The following is a 22,718-nucleotide window of genomic DNA, read 5'->3' as shown; positions in this document are numbered from 1 at the left end:
ACTTGCATGCCACTTCTGCACAACCCATTTCTCTTCAGCCAGGCATGACAAGAGCTTTAACTGTGCAGGGCGGATTGGCTGCAACGGCTCCTGAGGGTGCCCTCACCCTCCTCCCTTCCCCATTGCAGGTTAGCATTGCTCCTGCCTCCATCACTAACGGATGGCATTTGCAGAAGTGACAAGTTGCTGTTCGCAGCCACTGGAAGAGGTTGGCAGTGCCCTGGGACAGTAAGGTTCTGCCTTTACCTCAGCTGTGAGAACAAGGGCTGGACACTGCTTTTCTTGCCCCCTGGATGTGCTGAGCACCTGCTGGCATGAGGTTTTTCCTCCAGTATGTGGGCTGTTGTTTTGCTTTCTTGTCTACTGGGTTTTTGATAGCATCTACCTGGACAGACTGCTGGATGGTGAATGCTGATGATTCCCTGGAGGTAAGATTGGGGTGAGGAGAGCCTGATCACCAAAATAAATGTGTCCTAGAGAGACTAAATGGTTCCTGACATCTTTTCTCCACTCCCATGCACTTTTTCCCTGTTGTGCTGGATGAAGGTGGATGAAAATGAAATGAATGACTATGGCAAGAGAAGGGGATAAGTGGTATTTTGTGTAACTCTCTCTACCAGACTATTATCCAGACTCTGCTCTCAATTAGTAAGTTCAGGAAAGGTCTACAGGCTCTATGTTTAAATGTGCATGAATTTCAGTACAGTTATCCTGCATCTCCAGCCTGCACGGATGGTTGGAAGATGTTTCTAGTTTTGTAAGTCAGACCTGGTGGACAAGTCCAGTGTGTACACCTGTATTCTTCAAGTCTTTCTTTTAACAGCCATTGAACTATAAGGTTAGCAGAAATTTATGGGATGCATGGGGACTGGCATCAGATCCAGCAGTCAAAAATACCTTCTTGAACTTGTGCGAACAATAGTATTCTCCTGTTAGAGAAAGGTATTGGCAAAAATAAGTTGCAAATAAGGAAGCAGAATGCTGCTTACATGCCAGGTGTACTCTAGACTCCAGACCCCCAAACCATCACCATTTCTCCATCACTCAGTTTGTATTTTTCTTCCCAAAGCAGCCAGCACATTTAGGGGCTGCAGTGTAGGCATCTGCTCTTTGGCAAACAGGATATTTTATGCAGTGAAGATGAAACACCTTCCAAGACAGAGAGTTTGGCTGAATGTATCAGGAAGAAACTTTTGATCTGCTATTCAGCACAGGAAACCAGAAGAGCTCCTCTGTAGTCTGTGATTGCAATGCAACGTTAAGCTGCATCACATCGAGTAATGAATTATCTGAGGAAAGAAGGATAAAAATTATTGTAAGAAAAATACATTTTTTTTCTCTATGCCACAAGAAATCCAGGCAATCTGATTGCCAGTCCCGCCCTAGAAGGTGGATGGAGATGACTGAGGTGGTCATAGATCCAATGCAGTGAGGTTGCTGATGATCAGTGTGTCTGCTCAGCTTCTTTGCAGAGTGAACAGCGTGCACCCACTGATGCTGGCTGGGATATCACTCTGCATTTATCATATTAAATTAACAAGATATTTTAGATTCATTTCAGGAAGATATGGATTGTCTGTAATCAGCAGGAGATATCAGTATACTCAGAAAAGCCAAATGTATCCCCGGCTGTGGGGAAAAACAAGAGGGAAACCCAGCTCCTGAACAGAATGAGTCCAGGAAAGAACCAGTGTGTTACCCTGAGGCTGTGTAACCTTGTCTTCTTGGCACAAAGGCACCTGCACTGGGCTGTGCGAAGTGCTCCATTAACACCCAGTTTGGTAATTAGCAGCCACTACTCTCACATTCCTGCTCTGAGTGTGAATACTAAACAATGAAGCAAAACCGCCCCCAGCCTTAATACCTGACCACTGATCTCCTTAATGGCCCTAATGACTCACTGCCTCTCTAAACAGGGGAATGCAGGTAAACTGTCCATGGCCAGAAAGGTCTGGGGTCCACAATGACTTCTGTTTTCAGCTGGAATAAGTCAGGCAGCTTCGACTTCAAGAGAAAGGAACTCTGTTCTCCAGCATTAGAGAGTCACAGAATCGTTAGGGTTGGAAGGGACCTCTGAAGATCATCTCCCCTGCCAAGCACCTAGAGCAGGTTACAAAGGAATATTTCCAGGCGGGTTTCGAATGTCTCCAAAGAGAAGACTCTACAGCCCCTGTGGGCAGCCTGTTACAGTGCTCTGCCATCCTCCACGCAAAGAAGTTCTTCCTCATCTTGAGGTGAAACTTTTCGTGTTTTAGTTTATGGCCATTGGTCCTCGTCCTGTCACTGGGCACCACTGGAAAGAGTCTGGCACCATCCTCCTGGCACTGCCTTTGGGATATTTGTATACATTAACGAGATCCCTCAAAGCCGCTTGGCTTTGACCCTGGCCTCCAGCAGCTGGGAGGGTGTGAAGCCCTCACTGCGGTTCTGCTGGAGAGGAGCAGCTCAGGACAAAGCAGCCAGGTAGTCGTGGGAGCAGCAACCTTGGAGAAGTTGCAGGCACCCCGGCCAACTCTCACAACTCTCACCTTCCCTTCAGATAGAACCAGGTCACGTGCAGCAGCGAAGAAAGTGGTTTAAGCTGGTGTGTTCCATGTGATCATCAAGACAAGCCTGGATCAATTTTTACGCTAGTTTGTCTGGGAAAAAAAACATAATGTCCTTCCCAACAAACGCTGTGTTGTGTACACAGTCCCTCCCTGTTGCAGGCAGATTAAAAATATTACCACTGTTAAGTGCTGCCTGTCTTTCTCTTGTGCTGGATTTGTAATAATCGTAGGTTGGCACCTTTTTATAGTGCGATATAACACTGTGACTAACATCGCTCACATGTTTGTCTTCTCCGCTTTCCCCAGAAGGGGAAGTGTGTGCTTGTTCTCTCATTTTTTTGTATTAGAATTATTTTAATATTAATTATACATTATGTATAGGATGTAATTGTATATACTGCAGTCATTATGCAGTTTATGTTTTACATGCATACTTGTGTTAGGGAAAGCAGGTCGTGGCAATGTGTTTCATAATCCAAGTGGGGGATGAGGAGTTTGGCTGTGATGCTTCACTTCTCAGGGAGTCTTTGGCTGTGCCCAGTGAAGCTGGAGTAAATTTGCTATGAGGAGAAAGAGGTGATAGTGAATTAGGGCTACTAACCTGAGACCAGCCATGGGATGGAGAAATCCATGTCCTTATGTGACACCCCAGCCACCTCTCTCCCCTCTCCCATTTACAACAGTGAGTTCCCATGTGCCTGCAGGTCTGTGCTGTCTGTGCAAGGTAAAATGCTCAAGGGTGGTTTGGGAGGAGATATTAACAACCTGAAGGGCAAAGGGTGCACAAAGACGTGGGATGGCCAAGGAGGTGAAGAGGCAGATAACAGAAAACTGAATAGCTCAGCAGTGGCCCTGGCCAACTACAGGTCCCCTCTCTGATGTTTGTTCCCATCCCTTCTGCAGCAGGCAATGAGACCCTTATCCCTGCCTGTGCATGGGCTGCACAGAGATGGGCTGATCCCTGCTTCTGCCCTTGTTCAGCACTAGCAGGAGTAAGTGATAACTGAAACATCCCAAGAAACACAAAACATTTATCAAGTCTGGAAAGGGGGGTGTTTCACAAGCTAGGTCATGATCACAGCTGTTGCATTGCAAGACTTCTGTTTTGCTTGAAGGCTGACAAAGCCTGGAATCCTGTTAGTCCTTTTATAAATAATTTAGACAAAGATGCTGCTTGTAAGGTTTAAAATACAACACAAATTCAAAGAAGTGAGGAAGTAACTGAGACTGTGAGCTGAATACAGAGTAGCATGAATAAGGCTGTGCTGGTTTGGAAAGAACATTAAATGATACAAATGCAAGTGGAAAATATGTAATTTAATACAAATATGCTAATTTCAAACACAGCCTGAATGGTGGAGTGTTAGGACAGAAGAGGAGCTGTGGCTGGATTAAGAAGGTCATGGTAGAAACATACATCTAGTACAAAAATGGCAAATTGTTTTACATACAACTGTTCTCTTGAAAAACACAGAATCAAGGAAACCAGGTTTTCCAACACTGCTTCTAATTTCTTGTTGGTATCTGTCATCAAACCTGCACTGAAATTCTCAGAAATTGTAAGTACTTTTCATCTTAATGAAACAAAACGTGTAGCTTGTTTTCATTTAAACATAATAGTATCTTTTTTTTTTTTACCAGCGTGAAGTAGCAAGTCATTTTTACTTGCCTTTTGTTCACAGTGCAGTATCACAGAGGAAGGTGTACGCTTTGGCTGAGACATTGTATTGTGGAAAAACTGTGTTGCAGTTGGCTATAGACTTCAGAATATCTTGAATGAGACTGTATTGATAGGTTGAGATATGTTATCTGCTTTCTGATTTACACAGTACAAGAAAAATGAACTTATTGCATTGTCCAAGCAAGCCTGGTCCCCTTCCCCAGCACGAAACAATTCCCTGGTAGAGTTTCTCCTTCCATTAACTGCAGTGGGTGTCGCTGGCAGCAACAGGGCAGGCTGGAGTTGAAAGCTGAACCAACAATAACGCTGCTCCTTGTATGAGCAATTCCAGGAATGTTTTAGAGGTGCTTGTTGTCATATTTGCATTGGTAATGAAAATACCTCCCATAATAAAGTGATTTATGGAAGGCTGGGCATGATATCTATGCTTCAAGACAGCGGAGACAATTAGCCATGATGCTACTGCAATGTCTGCCCAAGCCTGGATGTCTCAGCAGTGAGCATGGCTCGTGCACACGTGGTCCTGTAGCCTGCAGAGCACCCAGAGGCGTAGGACCAGGATCAACACCAGCTGCCTCTCATTTTCCAGCCAGTCTTTATGGCTGAGTCATTTAGGGGGAGCCCTGCACATGCATCTGGAGAAGAGCCTACTTCCACACTTCTGCTCAGCAGCAAATTTGTCCTTCACCACGCCATGGGCCACCTCCTATAGCAGGTGCAATGCTTGCCTTGACAGTCACACTCCCTTCTGAGCTGCTCTTTCTTGTCAGGAGGATGGTGTAGAGGGAGCATGGACAGCAAAGCCTCAGGTCATCTGGTATATAGCCCTACCCTGCTCAGCTTAGACAAGCATTTGGCAAGGAGTGATCAAACCTGCTCTTAGATCTCTCCCGTCAGCCACCCACCAACTTCCTTTAGGATTTTTATCCTCACCAATAGGAAGTTGTGGGTTTTTTTCTTTTCCTAATGTCTCGTCTGAATTTCTTTTTCTCTAATTTAAAACCATTAGTAGCGACACAGAAAAAATTGTGCTTTTTCTCCATCTTGTTACTTTTTTTCTTCTTCAAGCTTCACAACTCTGGTTTGCCGTCGACAGAATGGGACCAGGATTTCTGTCGAAGGGCCTAGCCGACCACCCACTGTGTTGGTGGGCATATTAACTTACAGTATTATTTCTCTTCTTAACCCACAGGTGAGTACAAAATGCCGTGGCCTATGGTGGGAATGTGTCACAAACGTTTTTGATGGGATCCAAACTTGTGATGAGTACGACTCTATCTTCGCCGAGCACCCTGGTATGTAAGAGTCAAAGATGTTTCTACGAGTGGTGGGGATACCCAAGTGTATACAAAAAGAATATCTGTTCTACTCAGTAAGACATGATTTGGTGTGCATGCATGTTAAAGCCGTGTTTCTTTTCTTAGTGAGGTGTTACTACCAGGGGAAGCTGGAGAAAGCCGCACTCCAGGAAAAAAATGTTCCCACAGGATCTGTCCCCATTACCCAACCACATTTCCATTTCTTGTGCACTACAAGGATTTGCTTTTGTCCTGCAGTGAAGCTGGTCCTGACCCGAGCCATGATGATCACAGCAGATATCCTGGCAGGACTTGGATTTCTCTTCCTTGTCCTGGGACTGGACTGTGTGAAATTCCTTCCTGATGAGCCACTCATCAAGCTGCGCATCTGCTTAGTCTCTGGAGTTATGTTGCTCATTGCAGGTATTTCCCTGCTGTGCCTGCATCTTGCAGGACAGCCTTTGGGAAAGCAGGGAAGCTTTAAAGCCTTCTCTTATTTTGGGGAGAGGAGCCAGTGATTTTCTAGAGGGTAAACATGGGAGAAGGATCCTTATTTGCTCTATTTGTGCAAATGCCTCTGTTCACTGCCTGCCCCTAACAGCACATATTTATCCACTTATATTTCATGTGTTGACCAGGTGACCTGGCTCTGAGTTGACTGACTTCCATTTACTGCTATTTTACTGTGAAGAAGTGAGTGTTGTTGACAAGGCAAAGGGATCTAATAGCAGAAGGACTACAATGTCCCAGAATCCTGGTTCAGTTCCTGGCTCTGCCACAGACTGTGTGACCTTGAGCAAGTCACTAAGCCCAAAATCTCTGCAGCCAATCTCTAATAAAAGGATAATAGCACATCTGTCCTCCTAGGTGATAATTACCCAACTAAAGTGCTTTGCTGTTACAGCCAGTGGGAGAATTTTAAATGCAAAAATAAATAGCTAACTAGGTACCAAGTAATTTCACTTAGCTTCATGCCAATATTGAGCATCCACCTCTTTCGTTGTAAACAGATTTCACATATAACTCACCCCAGCCACTGGGAGCACATGTAAAAAACTTGTGAGTTTAAGAATCCTCCATTCACCACCCAAAGTTTGTCTGAAAAACACTGTCAAAGTTCTGCAAGTCAAGAGAGATTAGAAAATCAAATTTGGAACAACTTTGCAACAGGTTGTTAAATAAGCTGAGAAGGGGGGAGATTTCTGCCTTATACTGCAGAAACCTAAGTGCTGCCAGCTGGCACTGATGGTGTCTGTGAGTACTGTGAGGTACAGCTTCTGCCTGACAGCTTTCCACCTGGTATCAAGTAGGAGCCAGGGTGAACACGTGGAAGTGACTGGGCTGAGACTGAACAGGGACCAAAACCTGCTGTCCAAGGAAGGTCTTTGCATCCTAAAGTCTGACTCATCATACAGCAGGCTGTAGCTCCAGGTTTTCTGTTTGTGATCTTGTGGTCCATCTGGGGGCTCTGTGTGGTACCTCCCTCCTGTCCTGCAGGTCTCCCAGGAATTACTGGCTCGGTGTGGTATGCCATTGATGTCTACGTGGAACGCTCCTCTCTGGTCTTCCACAACGTGTTTCTGGGCATCCAGTACAAGTTTGGCTGGTCATGTTGGCTTGGCATGGCGGGGTCACTTGGCTGTTTCTTATCTGGGGCCCTGCTCACCTGCTGCATGTATCTTTTCAGAGGTGAGGAACTGTGGCAGGGCTGAGACACAGTTCAGAGATAGAGCCACTGCTCAGGGTGTGCTACAGGTGCTCAGGGTGTGCTACAGGCACACAGGGTGGGGGAAGTCCTTTGGAGACATTCTTCCGGATGGTTGCTCATCCCCAGTAACAATGTCTTCAGCTGTAAAATGGGAAAAGTCTTATTTCAGCATCTCTAGAAGGCACATCAAGGTCTTCAGGTGGGATCTGAGGTGTCAGTGTCACGTTAAAAGTGTTATTATGTCATATCTTAGAGTGCTGCTTTCTCTGCATTTTGAGGCTTTGCAGCTGAAAGTCACCGAGCACTCAATAGCAGATCCTATTTCTCTCCCTATGCCTCACAGAGACCAGCTCTGGAAGACTCCACTCTGCTTACTCCTTAAGGAAAGGCTATTCCTCAGCTGGGACAATTGTAACAAGTGTGCATTTGCCATCCTCGCAAACAGCTACTGCCAAAATGTATGCAGTTGACACAAGAGTATGAGGAGGAGGTAAGCACTCCAGAACAAGCTCTACTTGCACTTGTATGGCTTGCACAGATACCCAGGCTCCTGGTTGCCACACAGATGTGAAGTTAAATTTTAAGGATGTACGGTATGCTATAATATTTGCATTATGAGAGCTTCGGAAAAAAAATCCTTGAAGAAAGTAACCTCTGAGAAGGTCTTGTTTTAGGGAATCCATTGTCTTGAGTGCCAAGACCACTTGCGTAAGCACAGACTGAAATAACCAACACAAAGTCTTTCAGCATTTGTCTCAACAATATCAGTATGAGTGAGATAAATCATCTGCTCCTGGATCAGATGCCAGTGTTCTGCACGGAGATCCCCAAACTGTAAGATGGATGTGTTCCATGTCTGCAATGTGTCAACAGACTGTGCAAAGCAGAAAATACAGGTGAAGAGAGGGACTGATCGTCCAGCCAACATCTGGACCATGCGTACCCAGCATGGGGGTCTGCGGCTCTTACAGGCAGCTGGAGAGTTCAGCAGAAGATAAAGAGCTGTGTTAAATGCCTGACCCTCTCTTTGGCCTGTGAACCTCTGCACTGAGGAAACACTGTAAATTCAGGTGCACATTACAGTCCTTCTCAGTATGTGCCAAAATGTATGTTACAGATGCTCTAGACTCACAGATCTGGAAATTGCTAGCTTCTTTATGCTTAGTAAAAGTTTTGCCTGGACAAAGTGAGTGAAGATCCAAGATCTGATGTTGTGCATGGCAATATGTCTATACCAGCTAGAAACTAGGATAAATGATAGTGATCTATCAACAAATATTTAAGTCTAGTTCAGGACTGCTGTCCCCTCCCACAGTCCAAGCTCCCATAGGCTGGATGAGGCTAGAGCATCAGCCGTGTCTTCACTAGCATGGGTGAAAAAAACCCAGTGTGGTTTAACATGTTCCATAAGGATGGATGCAAAAGTTCTTCTATGCCTTTAATGGAAATCGAGACATAATTTTCTTAGGGTTGGTAGGAACTGTTCAAATCCAGTCCTTTCTACTGTGAGCACCACATTATATAGTCATGGGGACCAGGGGTTGGGAAAGGCTCTCAGCACAAAGATATACCTGCCTGGGGTCAGTGGAGAAACAACAGTGGAGTTGCAGGAGGGTGTGCACAGCTGTGGGAACTGAGGCACCACCAGAGGTAGGCTTCCTCCACTAACTGCTTGAGGGGGAGACTGGATGGAGAAACTTCTGTTCTTCCCCCAGGCAAACTGAAGTGAAGCCTTATGTTATGAGTGCCAGAAGGAGATGGGATGGCTGTGGATGGAGTGGGCTGAGTCTCAGACAGCACCTCTGATAGTCCCTACAGTGGAAGATGAGGGGTTGAGTCCTCTCACAGGTTATCCTAGATGCAGCATCTTGTGCTGCAGCACAGAACTGACCAGCAATGTTAAAGCATAACCCAATCCTGACATGGCTCCTAATCAAATAACATTCAGGCCCTGGGACAGATAGGACAACAGCAGGTCCATATGGCTTTGCCATGGGCTCAAGCACCTCCACAAGGCTCAGGCCATAATGAGCCCATCTCAGCAAGAGCCCTCATGGCAGCACTGCTGCCCAGGCAAGGGAGGCTTCGTGCCTGCAGAGTTCATGCTGCTTCGATTGACAGACATTTATGTTAGCCAAACTGAAAGCAACTTTTTGCCAGCAGATGAGCGATATTGAACAGATGTAAACACAGTAGGAGAAGTGATGAATGCTTTTTTACAAACTCCTGAGAGACAAGAGTACAGGAGTTATGAACAATGTAATGAACCCATGGATTATACCAAGAACTCTCAAAGAGATCTGTAGGTGATAGAAATTTCTTCCTGCTATTGCAGGAAACTGCATCCAAAGCTTTTTTCTCTTTTAACTTTTTCAGTGACATTAGAACTGTATATTTGCTGTCAGGCTTTTGGGGCAGAAGAGCTGGTGCTGGTACAGCTGTGCCAAGGCAGGAAAGCTCTGTGGATGTTTTTGAGTCTGGCTCCTGGGCTGTGGCCCTGCTTCCCTGTTCTTTCAGGGATACACTAGGAAGGAGAAGGGAGGGTGAACCCACTGCAGAGGCAGAGCTGTATTTAGCATCTGCTCCAGTGCCCACTTGCAGTGTTCCTCCCCAGAGAGGAACCTCCTCAAGGCAGGAGAGAAGAAGCAATGCCAGGGACTGCCCCAGCCCAACTCACCCAGTGCAGAGATGCTCTTCAGTAGGAGGTACTAAGCAAAGACATCATCACCTGGACCAAAATCCTGGATCAAATCATTCCCACATTGTGCAGCCAGCACATTAATACTCCCCACTAACACTCAGGAGCAGTCTCTTGGTTTCTGTTTTCTATAGCTTTTTCAGAGGCATGAAGATTATCTCTTGCTGGAAAGATTTATTTCTTGTTTAGCAAGTGAAAAGTAGTCTAGGATCAGCTGCTAATCATAGAGTTATAGAGAATGGTTTGCATTGTAAGGGACCTTGAAGATCATCTAGTTATGTGAATGTAATGAAGATCTCAGATCACTGATTTCTCCTGGTGTTTTCCTTCCTTATGCTGTAGTTGAGGAGACTTTTGAGGGCCTTTGTCCTAAAGGTCTTCAGTTTGTTTTATGGTGCTGGGGACTGTTTTGTGACTTGCAACACTTGGATCACACCAAGCACTTGCTCAATGGGCACTTTGGGATCGGGGTGAATATAAAGGGCTGGTCTCATTAATCCCTCCAGCTCTGTGCTCTTCCTGGGGCTACATAGATAGGGCACATGCATACCCCAAATACTACCTTAACTCAGGGTCCATCATCCTCAAATACACTTTGCATATGAAGAACGTACATACAAGTATTCTTTGCATACAAAGAACATTGAATAAACATTTGTGATCCTTTCTCTTCTACAGAATCTATGTAGAATAAGGGTTAATTCTTTAACCATACTCCTGCTTTAGCCACACTCTATGATAGCTTTTGAGGATCTATCTCCTGCAGAAGAGGACTAGGGAAAGGTCACAACAACCCTTAGGTTTTCCAGGTTAATGTTTTGTAACAGCCAGTCCAATGATGCATTGCTTATTATTCACATCCTGCTGACAGTCTATCTGATGTTTTGATCAGTTGTTAATATTTAATTGTTAATCCACTGATTTAGTTCTGACTCTGATTTCATGACTGCAGTATTTACTCCTCATTAGCTCATTACCATGCCATAATGCAGATCTATTTTAGTTTGGTTGTTTATTCATTAGCAAGAAACCTCTCAGAAGGTGTGCAAGACTTACTTTTTCTTTCAAAATCACAAACTAAGGATGCTGCAGGTGAGCTCAGATATTAAGGTATTTCCTTAGTACCTACCTAAGAAGAAGCAGTTCAGAAGCAGCTCACTTGGAATTAGAATAGATTGACTTTGCCTTCTGATATCCATTGATGCCTTACCAAAGCTCTTTGCTGAGTTGCAATTTCCAGCTGAGGCCCAGCATTTAATCCTCCAGTGCCAGCACCCTTTAGGCTTCTCCAGATTTTCACTGACTTCCAAGGAGTATTTTTGTACATATGGGGACCTCGTAGCTTCATTTCCCAGGGTATAGGCAGGATCAGATACTTAGCTGAGAGCTGTGATTCTCAAGTTTCCTCCCTGCTGTATCTGCCCTGTGCTTACTCTTTGAACTTGGGGCTCCTCATTCCCCTTGCCACTGACAACACACAGATTGGTGCAGTCTGCCAGAGATCTGCCTGGTTGTATGTTATGGAAAAGAGCAAAGTCTTGTAGGTAAGCTCTTTGTTAAGTTGATTTCATTTTGTACGGATAGGTATTGGTTTCCCATTTTGATACATGCAAGTGAGAGAGATAATAAAACAATATCTGAAATAGCTGTCCTTTTCTGCATGCAGTATTTTGTCCTCTCACTACCTTAATCAGCCTTGCTCACAGGGGCTCTTAATAACTCTGCCTGTAATTAGAACTCACTCTTACTCTGACCTTGTGAACTAGGCTATCTCCTAGTGGAGCTGCATGAATATTTCCCAAAATACAGATTTCTCACCTTTTCACACACATTGAAATATGATTTAGTTCTGAATTCAGTAGATCTGAACAATTATTGTCAGTAGATAAGAATGCTACTCAAGAATTCTGTTTTCCTTACATATTGTAGCATTAGTGAGATGTAATAAATGCACCTGCCTTTGAACGTCATGTTTCTCTCACCCATATCCAGGTTTTCTCCAGAAAGGTGCTTTGCCAGGTGACCTGCTCTGACTCCTGTGGGGGAAATCACTGCTCTCCTGCAAGGACACAAAAGAGGCAGTAGCACAAACAGGACCGGCCATTGGGACAGGGGGGTGGGATTTTGGAGGCTACCCAGACCTTTGCTGGTAGCTGCAGACCTCAAGCCCCACTGCCTACCTGCAGCAATGGCCCTTTGACAGCTGTAGACTTTATGCCCAGTTTAAACACATCTACTTATAGTCATTTTATCACCTTTCCAAGTGAGAAAAGTAAAATTCCAGCAATAAAGTGAGTTTTTCTCTCTCAGCTGGGGCTGGACCTCCCCCTCCCCTGCCCCATCCCCAGTTTGCTCTTCTGCATCTGTTAAATATTGTGGACAAGAAAATAATGACTAAATTACTCTGTCCGAGCACTGCTACTGGGAGTAGAGAACAATTTTCTCCCAGTAGCTTTTGGGTCCTTGCTGTAAGATGCCTTTAAGTGAGAAAAGCAAGAGCCAGAATTGTGCCATCCTATGACCCAAAGAAGGGGAGTATCTGTCATTAGCCCTTCCCAGCACAAAAGGGTTTAGGCCATAATCCAGAGTCTTCAGATGGCAATAAAAAACAGATTAATGAGCATTTCTAGTATTTTCCCACCTTTCATGTGCAACCCTCCTGGCAGTTCTGACTGATCCCCTTTTATGATTCAGCTGCCTATGGTTTTGCTCTGTTTTGCCTGGGAGCCAGTTTATGACTTTATTGTTCTGTTCTTGATGTGCAGAGGTGAAAGTCCAACTGTGCACCTCACCACATTCCCTTTGTCTTTTGCTTTCAGATAGTTACTGACCAATTAGCTCCTCTGCACTCCTCCTGTTTCCCCCTCTCAAGGCTTACTGGCAAGTTCCCATCCCCAAATACATCAGCCTTCTAGTGTTTTCTGGGGTCTCCTAAAGCAGTTTGCCACTTCTTCTCAAAGTCAGAAGGAAGTGTAAGTCAGAGGCTGAGTGGCAGCCAGAAGGCCACAGCAGAACAAGTGTTTTTCCAAAGTGCACCCTATTCTTAAAATGAATTATAAAGAAATGGTTCATCTTTACTTATAACTCAGAAAACATCAGCCGTACTGCATTAACTGCCTTCATTAAGGGCTGAGTGCTTAGAAAAACATACCAGCCAAAATCTCTGCTTTTGTAAGAATGGGAACTGAGGTTTGGGTATCCTGGTACATTCTGCTGGAGCACCTGGGAGCAGGTGGCAAGCTTTTGAGGGCAACAGTAGATTGGCAAGACTATCCCAAACACATTTGTAGAATGAAGGAAGAAATCCATGCTTTTGTCCATTTCAGTGAGGAGGAAGCTAAGGTCCAGGGCAGTGCTCACTGTGCTCCCTCTCAGGGTACTCTCCTTCCCTACCCCAAGGCAGCAGCAAGGTCAGGTTATCCCCTCTAAGCAACCCTACACAAACTTCGGGGTTTTTTTTTTAGATGGCTTCAGGTCTTCAGCAGGGTTTGGAAGCACCCATGCCTCCCATCATGTTGCACAAATACCACAGTATACAGCTTCTCCCATGCTGGTGATTCTGTCTGGAGCCTAATTTTGTGACACCCATCAGCCTGCTTTACTATAAGCCACTTGATACAGTTTTGACGGAATAATTTTATTCCTTTTGTGAATAATTAAAGCACCCAAAACATGAAGCTGAATGCGCTTGAATGAACACTTGTATCAGGGAAACAAGAACTTGTTCCCACGAACGTTTGTGCAAGAGCAGAAGCCTCCTCGGTGCGTTGCTGAAAGCCTCGCTTGCCCTCTGCTGGGCAAGGATTTATTGCCTCTGTAATGAGTGCCACTTCCTGGAGCTTGTAAAAGAGGGATGAAGAGCGATGGAGGCATTGAAATTAGAGCAGTAGTTGCTTGTTAGCCTCTCCAGCCGTTTGATTAGAAGGTGACATTCAATGAAATTACAGGCAGCAATTTATTTAGAAGCAAGCAATTAATAAGCGGGAGACGGTAATGTTTTATGCAGCGTATAATGCAGACAACCTGTGGAGTTAACTTCCACCGAGGGGGTCACTGAGGCAAATGCAGTGTATAGGACAGAAGGAAGCAATGGCTGATTTAATGCCCAGTAGAAAGGCTATGCAAGCTGAAGTGACAAACATAATCAAATCTCATGCTTCAGGGCATAAATTGAAGGGGGTGAGTATTGGAAGCACTTATGTATAGAAAAGGTCTGATCCTGAGAGGTGCTGATTACCTGCAATTCCTAGTAAGCTCAGCCAGCGAAAGGACACTCAAGAATTGTTCAGCTTCTCTGCTGGCTGAGTCTATACTTGCTAATTTTCCTTATTAATATATCCTGTAATATTTTAGCCTGCTGGCACAAACATTCAGTTTGCTACAGTAACATTTATTTCCTTTCACACAACAGTCAAACAGTAAAGCTGCCTCTAAAATAAGATTTTATGGACATAATTTGCGGTGGTGCTGGCAGAGAATTTCTCTCTCAAAATAAGCTGTAATTCCTTATCTAGTGAAGATACTTATATAGCCTCATTAAGAAAATATGTGAGCACTTCATAACCTTTAGTGGATTTATCTTCCCAGTTTCCTTCCTGAGCAGGGGAACTGGTACTAACCACACTCTACAGGTGGGGAGCTGCTCCACAAGGCAGGCTGTGGGCTTCCGTTAGTCTTCTGTGGTACCTAACATGAGCCCAGCTGCCCACTTTAGTGTGAGCCCATGCTCTACAGGCATGCGGTGCACGGTACTGGGTGTGATATTTACCTTCTATACCAAGAGAGATCTAAGTGCAGCCTCCAGCCCTTGCCATTGAGAGATCAGATCAAAGGTGGAGAGGTCAGGCAGGCTGAATCCAGCCTTCAGTGACCTGTCCATGACAAAGGACATCTTTACTTTCATTTGGAATCCAGTTCAGGGGGAAATTCAGCATCTTTCCCCAGCAATTTGAGAACTGGGCAGGCTAATACCTCCTAAGAATGCAGTGCTGATCCTTCTTGAGTATAAGGCAGTCTGGATGGCTTCTTAAAATCTCTTTCCATCCAGCCTGCAGTGGTCATCTCAAAGAAAATTACATTCTTTATCCCAATAAATTTCTGTAGCTAAGCACCAAATACATAACTCCATAATTTATGTCTGTGGGGAACTGCCATATGGGTCCTGGGCAATTTAAACCCTGCAGGTCTGCAGTTCTAGGGCAAGAGTAGCTGGAGACAGTCACTATGAAATTAAGAACAGTTCAAATGAGCAAACTCACTTTTTTTTCTGTGCTCTCTAACCACCTCTTGCTTCTGATGCTCTCTCCATAATTCCCATCTCTTGTTTTCCCTTCCCTGGCTATAAATTTGCTGCTTTTCACACTAGGCAAATCTGATATGTTGTGCTAAATCTTTTAAATGTGGCAAAGGATCCTTCATCACAGAGTGGCATGATTGCATTACAATGTATTAGAACAACATGACTTTGCCAGAGGGTGTTTGTTGGCACCCTGCCGAATGAAAGAGGCAGCCCAAGTCTGAGAAGGAACTATCAAGTCATTTATCAACATTCGGTCCTAAACTGCACAGGTTTGCACCAACTCAAGCAACCTTACAGAGATAAATCTGGAGGCTGAGACAGAAACCCTGAATGCAGACAAGCCTTTGAGGGAGCTTCTTGAAACCCAGAGCCCCATCAAAATGTCAGGTTGAGTTCCTGTGACAAATTCAACACATGCTTTTGGCATTTATTCTGTTGCATTTAGTCTTATGTTTTAGGTTTAGAAGAAGTATGTGCTGCCTTTCAGTCTCTTGGCCAGCCTGCAGAAAGGGCTGATTTGATCTCACACTACTATAGCATAATGGAAGATCTCTGATGGAAAAAGTGGAATCACAGAAAGCAAACATGTGGTGTCTAGAGCTTGTTTTCCTTCATAATATCCTCATAGGATGGAGGCAACTCAATTTCCCCAAGGCTGAACCGTGGGGCAGGAGAAGAGGACATCTCTGTGGTCATGCAGGGGCTCAGAGATCCAGAGAACGGACACTGAGGTGCTTCACTCGCTGGGGAAAAAGCAAAGCAATAACCATACAGCAGACAGGCATGAAGAGTAAGTGTTGGGTGAAAGGGGTGAGCCTGGGAGGAGCTGCCCAACCGCTTCGAAACAAGAAAGGCATGGATGTAATTTTTTAAGTATGGCATCACAAAGCTGCTCACCACAAACTCCAGATACAAGAAGTGAGAACAGAGGAATTTGGGTGGGTTTGGGGTGGGTCCTCCCTGTGGAGACGCTATTCATAACCACCCAGAAAGCATGCAATACCTTCTCTGGGAAACACTTAGTCTAATGACTGGATTAGCTTTGTTCTTCTTGGAGGGACTGTTTGGCCCAGCCTGCTGATGTACTGGCAATACTCCAGATCAGTGCTGGGTGCTACACATAGTCATTGTAGCCCAGTCTTCAAAAGTCTGGATGCTCTGGGGCAGTGCTGAGGGTGCCTACCACAATGAACAGTGCTCACCAACACAACTTTCTGACAGACCCCAGGGTGCTGCTGGTGGCTCAGGTAGGCTGGTGCAGTTTTGCCTGAATGAGAAATGGAAGTCATGTGTTGGAAAGGGCTGTCTGCCCCCAGGCAGTGCCTGTGGCTGTGTATGTTTTGGCTGCTAAACACTGAGGAGAAGGTCCCACAGGCTTCAAGAGTTAGTGTGGCCAAGCCCTGACTAGCACCTTTGGGACACACAGGAACAGCACTGAGTTCAGCAAACGTACAGCTCAGGCAAAGTGGATGTAGCTGGCTTAAGCCCTCCAGTGCACAAACATCCCCACAAGATGATCGAGCTGGGCATCCCACTGCTCACCAGAAACACAGCACTCAGCTGCATCCCAGCTCCCACTCAACACTGGCTGCCTCTCACTGGGCTATGGATGGGCCCCGGGGAACCCCAGTGGGACCAGTGGGGGACTTTGCAGCAGGTAGTGACAGGACTAACCACAAAAGGCATCTGAACTGCTGAGTGCGAAGACAGCCTGGGTGCGCCGGTGGGGAAGGCAGCTCCGCCGTTTCAGCCAGCACTGCAGGCAGCAGCAGATCCCGCAAGACAGAAGCAAGGCCAGGAAAAACAACATCAGGAACCTGAGGCAGAGGCAGGAGGGAGGAACAGTACCATCACCATCTGCAGGCAGCACCGACAGATGGCTGCATGTCTTCAAATTAACATATTCATTAACTCCTTTTGCAAATAGCTGTTAAATGCTGCAGTTTCCCCACCAGCATACTGGACATGATCAAAGTCCCTGGAAACCAGTGTCTCAGTGCTGAGTGCTCAGCGCTGAGTGCTGCCCGGAAATTCAAACATTTCTCCCTAAAATCGTTCATTGGTTTTGTGGAGCTCAGTTGTCAGCATACAGTGAGGAGGATATGGATAAATGATTTCTATTAGTCAGTAAAGACAGAACACAGGGACAGCCCAGGAGCAATGCTCTCTAGCTATCAGTCTCTCTCAATGCCTTTCTCTTTCTATATCCATCAAAGAATATTATTTGCCAGTTTTCCCTTCCAGAACAGATCTGAAACTTACCACACATACCAGCTGCTAAAGTTTTCATCACTTTGCCTGATGCACCTAAAAAGGGGAAATATAAAAGAAACTTTCAGTCCAGTGTGAAGGGACTGTAATGGCTCCAATGCACATCTACTGACACAAAGAGAAGCATCATTGGTAAGCAGAGGGTTGAGAAGTTTTCCTCCATCAGGGGAACACTGTTAAAAGTTTCTTCATGTAGATGGAAGCAGATGCACATGAAGTAAGAAGCAGCCTGAAACTAGTTTGCCTTTCAACATTACCACCCACCACCAACCTTTTTAATGAAACCCAAAGGGTTGCCAGCTTTCTTTTCCTCTTTCGGAAGACAAGGTAAATGGCCTTTTCCTGGAAGCCCTCATTTCTCTGCCATGCCAGTGTGCCAGGCGGGAGCATCCCTGAAAGAGCTCAGTTTGGGAGCAGCTGAGAGTGAGAAAACAGAGAGCCACACTCACCTCTCACCAAGCTCACAGTCCGACGCAGAGTCTGCTAACTGAAAACACACATGTAAATCAGAAAGGGCAGATATTTGTCGGGTTCTTTATAATTAAACAGTATAATTACTGATCTTAGAGTGGGAAGTTGGAGAGGAGAAGCCGTAAAGGTGCCTCTGCTTGTCTCTGGTCTGATAGCCTGCATCAAAAGCAGTGGATAACCTCATAGAGAGCTTGATAAATACAGTAGTTTGCAGATGAAAGCTAGGACAAGGGGAAAGCATTTCTTTTGATGTGAAAGAGGGAGAAACAAGAACAGGGAGACTCAAGCAGGTGTCAGAGACCTGTTTACAGAACTGGGCTTTGTTATTCATAAATGTCTGTTCAAAAGGTCCTGTCACCAAATTCTTGGCTTGTGGCTCATTTTCCAGTAGCTAATTGTACATGTAGCTGTAAATTGGAGCTGTTTTGACCAGACTTGTTCTCTACCCAGCATTTTCCTTTTTTCAGATAGTAGCGGTGCATCATTCCCAGAGTCAGGTTTCAGGTATTGCAAATACGTGAACCTGAAGCTTGTTTTTCAGGTATATTTTGTACTATTCACTCAAGCAAGCTTCTTTTTGCAAGCCTTCTTGATCTTTGCCTCAGTTTCAGGTTATTTGGGGAAAAAGTAACTGGAGAGGCTCATCAGTATGATTCAAGCAAATCCAATGCAATTTTTGGCTGACTCACATTATTTGTGTTATAACACCTGCCCAACTTTGCTACAAAAAACTTCTGATCAGATATAAAATTGCAATAATACTGGCAAGCAGAATGAGCAAGATGGAAAATTTTAGTTTTATTCCTTGGAGAAAACTTTAGAACATAATTTGTAAATCATTACTTTGGATTCGCTTCTGCATATATCCAAAGCACGCAGAGATTTCTGACTTTCTTTAAGCCAAACTGGAAAGCTGTGTTCTGTATTAGAAATTTGTATCAAATACATATAATTGAGAGTTATCATATTACATCTCTAATCAACAGGACTTCTTTGTAAGGATTTTGTTGTCCAAAGCTTGTGTCACTATAAGCAGGAAGAAATCAGCACACAAACCTCTATAATGTGTCTGATCCTGTGCAGACACTGCCTTTCTGTCCCTAGTTTCACCAGAGGTCTTTAGGTATAGTAAATCTTTCATATAAAGCATTACCTGTGAAATTTCATGAGCAATTGAAGCCCAAATGAGGAATAGAGAAAAGGATAGAAGCTTCAACTCTTCCAGACATGTCCTTTTAAAACTGAGCTAATTTGCCATGTCACACATATACCCTGATGCAGAACACTTTAATTTTATTTTTGCACTTCACCTGATTATTGGAATAACAGGTCAGAACCAGACAGCTGATTGCTGTGATTACATGTACCCTGAGTATTCTTCATGGCTGAATGACAACCTCTGGACTTTCCTTTATCATCCTTCAAACTACCTCAGCAGAGCTACCTTAGAGTAGTTATATTGCAGCAAAGTGCATCTGCTCTGAGGTAGTAATCTATCAATGCAGCAAACCACCTACCCATGCTGCTGAAAGCTCATGCTCTTCCATTTCAATAGCCATAGACAGAATAAAGGATTAAGGCAGTTGCGTTTTCATTAACTGGAATTGTTGTGAGCTTTAAATCCTCCCCAGATCTGTCAGGTCCTCAGGGAATTCTTTCTCAAAAAATAAAGAGCTGATGACTAAATTATATAAAAGTTGAAGTCTTTCCCCCACCCCAAAATCCCTAAAATCAGCCTGGTCCCAGTGAAGGGTTTGGTTACCTGCAAGAAGCTTAAACACAGAACTCCAGTTCCTGTGATCCATGAAGTGAGACACAAAGCTCCAGGTCTTTGCATCACTAGCAGGAGAAACATGGGAAGAGCTTTGTTTGCAGCAGTGTTTTACCCTCTGTAATTTGGAGCTTTTAAAACTTCTTTGCATGTTGTGCCTTCAGCCAAAAACCACACTACCAAATGGGTTCCTGCGCTTTAGAAATTACTGCTAGCCAGGGCGTGGATTTGGGTTCGCATGGACACACGCAAATAGCTGCTAGAAGTTAAAGGAACACTAGTTTAAGGTCAGCACCTTGTAGTTATTTTGGTATTTTCATAGCTGTTCACAGATCCTGTTGCTGAAGCTTAGTTCTATATTAACCCACGGCTGTATTTAACAGGCCCTGCTACAAATAATCACTGGAGACTATATTGTGAGGCCATGCTTTCATTGCAAGCTGCCTTCGGCTGCGATTCTGGCATTACAGAAAAAGCGGAGCTACCTCCAACCATCTCTTTTGCGCTATGACTACCACTTCAAACACGTGCACAAGGATGAAGGAAACTCTTCCCAGCCTAAGACAACCACCACCCAGTACCTCTGCTGCTGCTACACAGCTGCCAGAGGCTGGTTTGCTAGGAAAATGCTTCCAAAAAACCACACATCCCCAGTGGTTCTCATAAGGGATACAAAATTTCATTGCACAATATAAGAGCCACTTTGATCCTAATGGATACATCCAGATGACATAGTAAAACAGGGGTGGAAGATGGCTTGCTCCGTAGTTCTGATCACTGCAGAACGGAAGATGCCAGTTTGTTTGGCTGTCAGTAGTAGATTGTCGCTGAAGTTTACAGCCTGTGGCTGAAATGCACCATTAACTATGGTTCTTCCAGATTTAACACAAAGGTGTTGCTGTGAATACGTTTAGTTGTCACTCCAGAAGTTAAGCATTATGTTGCGATGCCATTACTTCAGTAATGATTGACAAAGCTAAACTTCTCTCAAGATACTCCTCTGTGGCTATGCTTCAACTAAAAGGTCAAGAAGTCTAACCAGCTCTGATACACATATTCAGTCCAGGTTTGCTATTTATTGTTAAAGTTTTGCATAAACCCAGTCCAAACCCTGGTGTTCTCAAATGTTTACTTTTAGCTCACTACTAATTAAAGGCAAGCCTCTGAAATGATTCCCTCTGAGAAAGCATCTCTCATAATGGTGCTGCGTGTGTGCGCTACACAGTATAAATGGTCTGATCACATTGTTTGTCCTGGTTCAGACCAATTATTTTCAATTTTGTTCAACAGTAGATTGCCCAAACAATTTTCAGCTGTTTTCGTAAAAGAAAAAGCTCCTGAAGTACAGAAATGTGCACAGCCTTGCTGAGAACCTTGCGACTCATACAATTTAGGCTTCTAAGAGATCATTTATCATTGAACTAATTTCAGATTTCTTCTTTTCACGATTACTTCCCTCATGCCAGCACCCAGGGTACATGCAATTTAGAGCTACTGGATGAATCATCCCCAGCATTTCAGGGAGCAGGTACCACAATGAGCTCCTGGTACTGAAAAATACCACATAGTGTCTATTCTTGATCTGTTTCTAGAAGAAAAGGGGAAAAATTGAATTCTGCCACTGCTGTTTGTCTGGCTTTGAAACAAGCTTTGAAGTTTTCTGCCAGTTGGTCCCATACAGAGGTTTCAAGTAGTGCTGGCAATTTGTGGAGCCAGTTCTTGTATTCTCTGTAATGCTGATGTTGAGGGGAGAGAGAGTTGGCTAAGAGAGGTCCACAAACTGCCCTGTGTTTTGCTTCAGGCATGATCCTGATACTGAAAAGAGCTGCTGCTTCAGCAGGAAAACTCTCCCTGTCCATGATCTGCTGAGCAGCTTGAATACATGAATGTCATAAAGAGCCCCAGCACTTGCTCTAAGGCAGCCAGAACCTAACACTGAAAGCCCAGAGGAGCTCTGCATTGAAACCTATGGAGGGCTGTGACTCTTCCTGCCCACTCCCTGCCTACTGTGACACTGCTGCCTTTGGGTTTCTGTAATATTGAGAGAAACATCTTCTGAGGAGTTCTGCATCCAAGGAATAACTCCAGTCTAGGCTTTCTGTCATTCCCCTACAAAGAGATACATATGTATATACCTACATGAAGGTAACCCCTGCTCCCACCTCTTCATGCATTTACTGATGTAAAGTTAGATATCTCTTGCCTCCTCTATCAACTATACCCACCTCATCAGCAGACATGGGAGGCTGCTCTCTGATAGATGTTAACTCCTGGCCATTAGATTAAAAATCTGTTATTTCCTCATCACCTTATGTCGTTGCTAGGTGACAAATGCATCTCTCAGGCAGCAACAGGGACTACTGCAACATACAGCAATTTACGACTGTCCATTATCTTTTTGCTTAAAGTGCCTGCTCCTTTCAGTGGGAGGAAGATGTGCAGTTCTAGGAGTATGAAAAGGGTGACTTTTAGAGTTGCCACAGTAACCATCTCTACTGAGGGCTGGCTCTTGCTGGACTTCATGAGAAGGGACGCAAGACTGGGAGAGAGGAAGAATTTGAGAGAAGCTGATTTAACTTATTAAGTCTGATAGGGCTGAGGTTGGATTGGGAGTCTGAATTTCAGAAACCGATCTTGTTCTTGTACATATGTGTGCTAGAAGTGATGGCTTTTGCTTGCCATACAATAATTTTCAGTCATACTTTTGGTTTGAGCCACGGTTTTAGGGAATACTCTGGAGACCTCTGGATTTTGGTGAAAGTGGTGAGGAATTCACTAACAAGCAGGAGCCCACACAGAGCCCCCAACAGCTTATAAGCACAGTTAGCAGTTTAAACCTGTTTAAGGTTCTTCCTTAGATGCCTTCAGAGCATTTGTTGACTGCTGGGAATGACTTTTGGGAAAGCAATCACCTTGCTAAACTCTGACCAGTTTCTCTATACAGTCCTGAACGGGACTGTGAAAGTCTTTTC

General features: G+C 44.5%; 2 protein-coding genes across 7 annotated transcripts; one reads left to right on the top strand and one right to left on the bottom strand.

Moving 5' to 3' along the window:
• Positions 1–62: 62 nt before the first annotated feature.
• Positions 63–8,426, top strand: CLDN16 (claudin 16). Of its 2 annotated transcripts, none has more exons than XM_061452154.1 (5): positions 63–428; positions 5,423–5,525; positions 5,787–5,951; positions 7,026–7,217; positions 7,524–8,426. In XM_061452154.1, the coding sequence occupies exons 1-5, from the start codon at positions 315–317 to the stop codon at positions 7,616–7,618; spliced, it is 669 nt and encodes a 222-aa protein (XP_061308138.1). In that variant the 5' UTR covers positions 63–314; the 3' UTR covers positions 7,619–8,426. The 2 variants fall into 2 exon arrangements, with proteins under 2 accessions (XP_061308138.1, XP_061308136.1); XM_061452152.1 differs by having other exon boundaries at positions 76–428; positions 7,580–8,426.
• A 6,938-nt stretch (positions 8,427–15,364) lies between these two features.
• TMEM207 (transmembrane protein 207) lies at positions 15,365–19,977 on the bottom strand. Of its 5 annotated transcripts, XM_061452150.1 has the most exons (6): positions 19,738–19,977; positions 17,954–17,987; positions 17,496–17,540; positions 16,908–17,050; positions 16,436–16,500; positions 15,365–15,976 (listed from the first exon to the last, which is right to left on the bottom strand). In XM_061452150.1, the coding sequence occupies exons 1-6, from the start codon at positions 19,895–19,897 to the stop codon at positions 15,938–15,940; spliced, it is 486 nt and encodes a 161-aa protein (XP_061308134.1). In that variant the 5' UTR covers positions 19,898–19,977; the 3' UTR covers positions 15,365–15,937. The 5 variants fall into 5 exon arrangements, with proteins under 5 accessions (XP_061308134.1, XP_061308135.1, XP_061308131.1 ...); XM_061452151.1 differs by lacking the exon at positions 16,436–16,500 and having other exon boundaries at positions 17,954–17,991; positions 19,738–19,974; XM_061452147.1 differs by lacking the exon at positions 16,436–16,500 and having other exon boundaries at positions 19,738–19,973.
• Positions 19,978–22,718: the final 2,741 nt, after the last annotated feature.

This window comes from Pezoporus flaviventris, unplaced genomic scaffold (assembly GCF_033815535.1).
Source record: "Pezoporus flaviventris isolate CSIRO_AGI_PZ_B2104156 unplaced genomic scaffold, CSIRO_AGI_Pfla_v1 ptg000013l, whole genome shotgun sequence".
Lineage (NCBI taxonomy): Eukaryota > Metazoa > Chordata > Aves > Psittaciformes > Psittacidae > Pezoporus > Pezoporus flaviventris.
The sequence above is the reverse complement of the archived record's forward strand: the minus strand, read 5'-3'. Positions and strand labels throughout refer to the sequence as shown.

Bases quoted from the DNA above. Each gene is read 5' to 3' on its own strand.
- TMEM207 (XM_061452147.1), bottom strand. From the start codon at position 19,897: ATGCAAAGAAGTTTTAAAAGCTCCAAATTACAGAGGGTAAAACACTGC. The intron at 17,051-17,495 runs GTAAGTTTCAGA...CCTCTGCCTCAG, and splicing joins TTTAGCAGCTGGTATGTGTG to GTTCCTGATGTTGTTTTTCC. The intron at 15,977-16,907 runs GTTAGTCCTGTC...CTTTTTCCCCAG, and splicing joins CAGTTCAGATGCCTTTTGTG to CGAGTGAAGCACCTCAGTGT.
- CLDN16 (XM_061452152.1), top strand. From the start codon at position 315: ATGAGGTTTTTCCTCCAGTATGTGGGCTGTTGTTTTGCTTTCTTGTCT. The intron at 429-5,422 runs GTAAGATTGGGG...CTTAACCCACAG, and splicing joins ATGCTGATGATTCCCTGGAG to GTGAGTACAAAATGCCGTGG. The intron at 5,526-5,786 runs GTATGTAAGAGT...TTTGTCCTGCAG, and splicing joins TATCTTCGCCGAGCACCCTG to TGAAGCTGGTCCTGACCCGA.